We start from the raw sequence: 8,103 nt of genomic DNA, 5'->3' as shown, positions 1-8,103 counted from the left end.
GTTTCCCACAGACTTGCAAATGCAAATTCATTCTCTGCCAGCAAGAGGCACTTTTGGAACGGGAGAAATATAGCGGTTTCCCTGGTAACAGCTGTAATCAAATAAGCGCTGCGCTCACAAACGCTACTTTATCAGGCATTACAGGAAAAACTAAATGAAAATGACATCGAAGCTTTTCTGAAGACGGTCGGTTCTTTTCAAAGATACATTCATATAAAAAACACCCGTGCCGCATTTTGATTTTGAAACGCGCAGTGCTCATGTTTATTCAACGAAGTGTAAGCCTTTTGGAAAATCTATTTGTGGCTGTCAGTTTTAATATTGTGACGGGCCGCCACAAATAAATCAATGTATGGTAAACACACTGCTATAAGTCAAATGGCCATAATCTAAGTGATAACAAAAATAAAAGAGTTCACTCATATTACACAGCCTGCTGCTCATAACTGCTGGTCATGATGAAGTGGAGGCTATGTCGAACCCACAGACACATTTAATGAGGAAAGTTAGCGTGCACGTTTTAGCCAGAAGTTTCGTCTGAATTGCACATGTTTCTACTTTCCCATGCAAATGACTTGTTGCACTTATGATAAGCATGGTCGGCATCAATTCTAGTAGGGTACAACGTAATTAATCCAATGCAATCCAACACGCATCCAATGCTGTGTTTTCACTGTGAAGTGTCTGTTGCATGCACACAATGTGGATAAGCTACAATAGATAAACATATCAGCTGTGTGGGCACTAGGGTTGGGTTAAAAATATTAAACTTCGCTAAACATTTGTAGCATGCCTCCCATCCAATAATCGCAATGTGCTTTGGTACTTTTGATTTGATACAAATTCTGTCAATGTTATAACAAAATTCAAACATTAAAACGGTGAATTTTGACTTTTTAATGTGGCACAACAAATCACTGCCTCAATTGAAGCAGCAGCGTGCACCATATTTCACATTCAAAAATCAATTAATCAATTAATTTTTTTGCTTTTTTTATTATTATTTTTATTTTCTATGCAGATGCACTCCCCAATAAAATCATCCCGCTAGCTATGGTTCATTCTTTCTAAATATAGCTATTTAAAGGGGTCATGAACTGCCTTTTTTTGTTCTTTTGTACTGTTCTCTGAGGTCCACTTATAATGTTAAGATTTTTGCATCAAAAAAACATCATAATTTAGAAGTAATAGGATATTTTCTATAGACTATTTTGGCCCCCCTCATTGGAACGCTCTGTTTGAATAGGCGTGGCGGATTGTAGACTCGGAAGTAAACGCCCACTGCTATGATTGGCTAACAGTTGTGTGTATGTTTGACAGCCTACATCCTTCACAGATGGACGCATACTCCATACATATCAAACAATCTGTAATAACAGACAAAGCAATAGTGACCACGTAATAAAAACACTTGTGTGGTGAGACATTACTGTCGGATCCAATATATCCGGCACAGCATCGTCTTTTAGTTTCAGTCTTTCTGAAAATCCCGCGTCGAATTGTTCCGTGTTTGTAAACGAAATCGTGGTAAAATGAAGTGAACAAAGGACCAAGTTCTTAATGACGCGGTCTGGAATTTCATTAAAAATAAAGTTCATCCACTCTTTCCTAATGTTGGGATCAGAAGGAAGGCAATGCAAAGACTGTTTTTCCACAACTTGGCACTGAACAGCATCTTGTTGTCTTCGAAGCATATTTAGCGTTTGATTTCTTCGTAGACCTGCGTTCGCCCCTCTTGTTATTTACTCTACATGCGCAAATTGGTGGGCGGGGCTGAACAGGCAGTGATGTAGAAGCAGGCGTTGCTCTTCTTCAGCGGAGGCAGTGTTTAGCCACACTATTACATCATAGAGTGGCACATTCCACAAGGTGCCGTTTTGGCAGACTGGCTTCAATATAAGCTGTTTTTAGACTACCGAGAGAGTTTTGAGTTCTGAAACTTACAGGATGTTTTTATAGTACAATGACCTCTTATATGTGAAAAGATCAAGAGAATTTTGGTTTCTCAGTTCATGACCCCTTTAAGTAATCTGGTGAAAATTCCAGTACTTTCCTACACAATGTCAGTTTTGTCCAGTATTGTGCACCCTGTAGTTTTCACTGTTTGGACATGATGGGCAGCAAACTGTACTGTACTGATAGTACACAACAGTCCTTGTGTTCTCCTCGTTGGCAGGACAGTTTTGCACATGGGCTTCTCGAAACACCTTTGGGTAAAGATTTGAACAAATTAATTTTTTTATTTCCCTCAGTTGTGGTCATTGAACTTTATTAACATTTACTTCATCATGGAACTTCATTATATATTTAAATCTGATCTCATTTGATCTAATTTGATCAAATAAATAAATAAATAAATGTGAAAATAAATCTCTTTATTTCTTTCTCAGGCGTACGTTCCATACAGAGACAGTAAAATGACAAGGATCTTGCAGGATTCTCTGGGTGGAAACTGCAGGACCACCATCGTCATCTGCTGTTCTCCTTCCTCATATAACGAGGCCGAGTCCAAATCCACCCTTATGTTCGGACAGAGGTGAGCAGACACATTCATGCTTTTTTTAGCTCTGTCACTTTGTCTGTTCTCACCATTTATAATAAAGGTGTCACTGGTCTCACTTGTTTGTTATGCATTTATGCAAGAATAATTACAACTCTATATATTTATAAAAAGATTGTGTGAAGAGAAAGACACCAGTTTACAGCTGTGATTGGGTTTGTGTTTGCAGAGCCAAGACTATTAAGAACACAGTGATTTTGAATGTAGAGCTGACAGCAGAGCAATGGAAGAAGAAATATGAGAGAGAGAAGGAACGAAACAAGAGCCTTCGAAACACCATCACATGGCTGGAGAACGAACTCAACCGCTGGAGAAATGGTCAGATGCCTATTTTGATTATTATGTGTATATTATTATTATTATATTTTTTACATATATGATACAGTTTTGTCCTTAATGCATTCAAAACTTTGCAGTGCTGTTGTTTGCAGTGCTGTCTGAAACCACTTGTGAAATGCTTCTGTTTTGCATTTTTGTATCTAAAGTGATTGATATGATTCATTGTACATTTCTTTAACATTTTTCAAAGTCCTAAAATATTTTATTTAGGTTTAAACTTTTAAAAGTACACGTTTGCATTTCCTCAGAGTTCTCTGTTTGTTTCCCGAAGGTGAAACGGTGCCTGCAGAGGAGCAATTTGATAAGGAGAAGATTAATGCTGAAGTGTTGGCACTGGATAACACAACTAATAATGATAAATTTGCATCCACACCAAGCATGCCGCCCATGCCAGGGATGCTCGGGGCCCGACTCGGCGATGTTGAGAAAGAAAAATGTGAGGTTGAGCTCATCAAACTTTACATGCAGCTTGATGACAAGGTACACATACTCATGCACTCACAATTTCTTTAATAAATATATATGAATCTACAAAATTTCCTCAAAAACCCCCTAGTTGCTACAGTCATGGTTAGAAGAATAAAAGCATGATGACTTTTCCTAAAGAAGATGATTGACCTTGAATGAGAGCTTGATTTTTGTGTTTTGCATCTCATCTCTCTATAGGATGAAGAGATTAATCAGCAGTCTCAGCTGGTGGAGAAGCTCAAGCAGCAGATGTTGGACCAGGAAGAGGTTAGTGAACTCTCATGTGCACATGTGAAATTGGCGTAAAAGACTATTAACAAGTAGGCTAAACATTGTATATTCATGCTTGTGTATGTTTTTGCATATGTTTTGCAGTTGCTGGCCTTGTCAAGAAGAGACCATGATAACCTGCAGGCAGAGCTGACACGTTTACAGCTGGAGAACGAGGCATCTAAAGAGGAGGTGAAGGAGGTGCTGCAGGCCCTGGAGGAGCTTGCTGTCAACTACGACCAGAAAAGTCAGGAGGTGGAGGACAAAACCAAGGAGTTTGAAGCCCTTAGCGAAGAACTTGGTCAGAAATCTGTAAGTGCCAGAAGGGCTAATTATATATCAGTCTTTTACCTACACTCAGTCTGCTATGACAAGAATGACAATAAACTTGACTTTAAAACATTCTCTGTTCCAGAGTACTCTGGCATCTATAGACTCAGAGCTGCAGAAACTGAAAGAAATGGCCAATCACCAGAAGAAGAGGGTAACTGAGGTGATGTCATCACTGCTCAAAGATCTGACTGAGATTGGCATTGCAGTGGGCAACAATGACATCAAGGTGAGTGACATACATATAGGTTTTTTTAAGGTGAAGGTGAAGTGTGTATGTTCTGCCAAACTAGAATCACCAGCCTATGAATGGCTTATTGTAGTTGTTAAACCAAGTATCTGTATCTATAAAGTGTTTATACAAATGTATTAATAGATTTTAACAAACGATTATACACTTCACCTTTTATTGCTTATTTAGCACCTTTAGTAGCTTTAATAACCATAACTAGTTGATTTGTGGATGAAACATAAATGTTAAGTCAAAACAAAAAAAAGAAAAAAAAAAAGTCAAAATGGAACAATAAACAGTTAAAACTGAGTGATACTGAGGAATCTCTCTCTCTGCAGCAGCATGAGGGCAGTGGTCTTATAGATGAAGAGTTCACTGTAGCCAGACTCTACATCAGTAAGATGAAGTCAGAAGTCAAATCGATGGTCAAACGTTGCAAGCAGTTGGAAAACACTCAGTCTGAGAGCAACAAAACGATGGATGAAACTGATAAGGAGCTTGCAGCATGCCAGTTACGCATCTCCCAGGTACGGTTTTACACTCTTGCCTCCTAAAACTTATTTCTTACATGGCAAACCCTGCACTATAATCTACTGAATCATAATGATATGAATAAATAAATATTTGATATTAACAAATGAATGTTTGTTTTGCAGCATGAGGCGAAAATTAAATCTCTGACGGAGTATCTGCAGAATGTAGAGCACAAGAAGAGACAGCTGGAGGAGGATGTGGACTCTCTCAATGAGGAGCTGGTCAAAATCAGTGCACAGGGTACACACAGGATCATATTCAAAAACAGATTATGCATGCGCATACGCTATTTCAAAATAATACAGTAGTTGTTTCTGCTTCCAATGTTTGGTTTGTGTTTGTGGCAACAGAGAAGGTTCATGCAATGGAGAAAGAGAGTGAGATTCAGAGTGCCAATGAGGTGAAGGTAAGAAATGTCTACACGCGTGCGCACACACACACACATACAAATGGGCTTGTTCAATTTGGATGTGTATTTTTTTTAATACGAGTGCATGTTTGTGTGTTTAGGAGGCGGTTGAGAAGCAGATCCAGAGTCACAGGGAGGCCCATCAGAAACAGATCAGCAGCCTGAGAGACGAACTAGAAACCAAAGAGAAACTGATTACAGATCTACAAGAGTATGATACACACATTTCAGTTGACAAAGCAATTTCAGTCAGAAACTGAACTGGTAAAGTGTGTGGAAACGTACTGACTGATTTCCAGAAGTACAACACAGTCATAACTCATCTATAACATCACATCAAAGTTAAACTTCAGACTTGCAGCTCTTGATTCAATGCAGTATTATTAATAATACACCAATAGCTAATAAATTCTCTCCTTCTCTCTCTAGCCTGAATCAGAAGATCTTGTTGGAGCAGGAGCGTTTGAGGGTAGAACATGAAAAACTCAAATCCAACGACCAGGAGAAGAGCCGCAAACTAAACGAGCTCACGTATGTAATGCACAGTCAGTTCTATTCATCTCCCTTATTGTGGCAGTCGAACTGCTAGAACCGTTTATGAATCTCTTTATGAAACCCAAATTTCCCTGGTTTCGGTTATACATAAAAAATAAGCAGAGCAATTTTGCATGAGGCATAAATACACACCTGCATATTAAATGTATAATAAATTACAGATGTCTCTAGTGATGAGCTTGTTTTAATGGATTTGTGTGCACATTACAGTATGATGCAGGACCGCAGAGAACAGGCCAGACAGGATCTGAAAGGCTTGGAGGAGACTGTGGTGAGTGCAATTCCTCATGTCAGCCCAATGGGGCAACTAAAGATGACAGTTTTATTCACATCATGTAGTGTGTATTTTCAAATAACGTTATTTTTCAACTATTTAAGGCCAAAGAGCTGCAGACTCTGCACAACCTCAGGAAACTGTTTGTTCAGGATCTAGCGACTCGTGTAAAAAAGGTAGGAGTTAATCTGTCGCGCATCTTCCTTTAGTTTTCATATCTATTCGTATCTAGTCTGTTTTGAAAGTAAACCTATGTCAATGTAAATCCATATGCAGAGTTTCTTTCCAATTAGTCAACTTGGTGGGTATTTAATTGAAGGGTTTTTGTTTTTTTGTCTGTGTGTAGAGTGCAGAGATGGACTCTGATGAAACTGGTGGCAGTGCTGCTCAGAAGCAGAAGATCTCTTTCCTGGAAAACAATCTAGAACAACTCACCAAGGTCCACAAACAGGTAAATCCAAACCAAAAAAAGTCCTTTTAATATGATTCACACATGTTAGTAAATGTTTTTTACTTGTTCAAAATCAAAATGTACAAACTCTTAATCTAAATAATTCCTTTTATTTCGCTTATGTTTGTCTAACATTTTTCCTCTTACTCTATATTGCCAGTTTTATTAGCATGACAGATGTTTTTAGATTCATATTGCCAAAGCATTTTCATGGAAAGAAAACTGCAAAACAACATGCATAAATTATTAAAAGATAAACAATTACAAAATACTTTGTAATCAACAAAAACAACAGAAGTGATTGAAGTATACATTTCTCTCTTTTACTCACTGGTGTTTTTCTGTCTTCTTTAGCTGGTGCGTGATAATGCTGACCTGCGCTGTGAGCTTCCTAAACTGGAGAAGCGTCTGCGGGCGACGGCGGAGCGTGTGAAGGCTCTAGAGTCAGCACTCAAAGAGGCCAAAGAGAACGCGGCCCGTGACCGCAAGCGCTACCAGACAGAGGTGGACCGCATCAAAGAGGCCGTGAGAGCCAAAAACATGGCCCGCAGAGGACACTCTGCACAGATAGGTGACTGAACGCTTACACATGCACAGTCACATTGATTCAAATTAACGCGACAGAAAAAAAGAGTCCATGATCTTTTCTCTCATGATTTGCTTGTATTTTCTGGTTGTAGCTAAACCCATCAGGCCTGGACAGCAGCCCGTAGCTTCTCCTACACACCCCAGCGTGGTGCGTGGAGGTGGCGGCGTACTCTACCAGAACAGCCAACCTATGCCTATCAGAGGAGGTGGCGCTAAACAAGACAAGAGGTTTGTACAGTTTTTAAGAAAGAATCTGTGGCTTTTGTTTGAAGAAAGACCATAATGGCACATAGGCCTGGGCGATAAAACGGTATCGATATTTATCGACGGTACACCTTCTTCGATAACAATATAAAAAATGTTCGATATAGGCACATGCTATGAGTGACACAGACAGCACAGACAAACACGAACATGAGTGCTGTGTGCCTGCCTGTGATGAGAAGATTGTGAATAAAAAAAAAGAATATTAGTCGAATTTAAAATAAACATTTGCATTTGAATGCAAAAATGGTACAATCGAATTTTAGGTGTGCGTCAGGGAGCGTCATCAGCGGAGCGCGAGATGCGGTGATGATGATGTAAGTGACGTTGTAGGTTAATGTTTTGTTAGTCTAGCCCACGAGACGCGCAGTTGCTGCGTTATTCATTCAAAATTAGGGCTGCACGACATGTAGGCCTGGGCGATAAAACGGTATCGATATTTATCGACGGTACACCTTCTTCGATAACAATATAAAAAATGTTCGATATAGGCACATGCTATGAGTGACACAGACAGCACAGACAAACACGAACATGAGTGCTGTGTGCCTGCCTGTGATGAGAAGATTGTGAATAAAAAAAAAGAATATTAGTCGAATTTAAAATAAACATTTGCATTTGAATGCAAAAATGGTACAATCGAATTTTAGGTGTGCGTCAGGGAGCGTCATCAGCGGAGCGCGAGATGCGGTGATGATGATGTAAGTGACGTTGTAGGTTAATGTTTTGTTAGTCTAGCCCACGAGACGCGCAGTTGCTGCGTTATTCATTCAAAATATTAGAGAAATATAGTAGCTCAATGCGTAGAAGATCTTGATTAGGTTAAAAC

The 8,103-nt window shown here is 39.2% G+C and overlaps 1 protein-coding gene across 2 annotated transcripts in view; it reads left to right on the top strand.

The window, feature by feature from the left end:
• The window catches only part of LOC107749102 (kinesin-1 heavy chain-like), a 22,173-nt gene that overhangs the window by 12,134 nt on the left and 1,936 nt on the right, over positions 1 to 8,103 (top strand). Inside the window, exons 10-25 of one of the 2 annotated variants that reach the window (XM_016564167.1) lie at positions 2,391 to 2,536; positions 2,730 to 2,878; positions 3,171 to 3,379; positions 3,566 to 3,634; positions 3,743 to 3,949; positions 4,053 to 4,196; positions 4,541 to 4,726; positions 4,856 to 4,973; positions 5,084 to 5,139; positions 5,244 to 5,353; positions 5,572 to 5,673; positions 5,908 to 5,968; positions 6,076 to 6,147; positions 6,318 to 6,422; positions 6,777 to 6,993; positions 7,103 to 7,238. In XM_016564167.1, the coding sequence (XP_016419653.1) occupies positions 2,391 to 2,536; positions 2,730 to 2,878; positions 3,171 to 3,379; positions 3,566 to 3,634; positions 3,743 to 3,949; positions 4,053 to 4,196; positions 4,541 to 4,726; positions 4,856 to 4,973; positions 5,084 to 5,139; positions 5,244 to 5,353; positions 5,572 to 5,673; positions 5,908 to 5,968; positions 6,076 to 6,147; positions 6,318 to 6,422; positions 6,777 to 6,993; positions 7,103 to 7,238 (2,087 nt within the window). Of the gene's footprint in view, positions 1 to 2,390; positions 2,537 to 2,729; positions 2,879 to 3,170; positions 3,380 to 3,565; positions 3,635 to 3,742; positions 3,950 to 4,052; positions 4,197 to 4,537; positions 4,727 to 4,855; positions 4,974 to 5,083; positions 5,140 to 5,243; positions 5,354 to 5,571; positions 5,674 to 5,907; positions 5,969 to 6,075; positions 6,148 to 6,317; positions 6,423 to 6,776; positions 6,994 to 7,102; positions 7,239 to 8,103 lie in introns of both variants that reach the window. The other variant, XM_016564166.1, reaches the window with a different exon arrangement.

Source organism: Sinocyclocheilus rhinocerous, unplaced genomic scaffold (genome assembly GCF_001515625.1).
Source record: "Sinocyclocheilus rhinocerous isolate Xijiao unplaced genomic scaffold, SAMN03320098_v1.1 scaffold919, whole genome shotgun sequence".
Classification (NCBI taxonomy): domain Eukaryota; kingdom Metazoa; phylum Chordata; class Actinopteri; order Cypriniformes; family Cyprinidae; genus Sinocyclocheilus; species Sinocyclocheilus rhinocerous.
The sequence above is the reverse complement of the archived record's forward strand: the minus strand, read 5'-3'. Positions and strand labels throughout refer to the sequence as shown.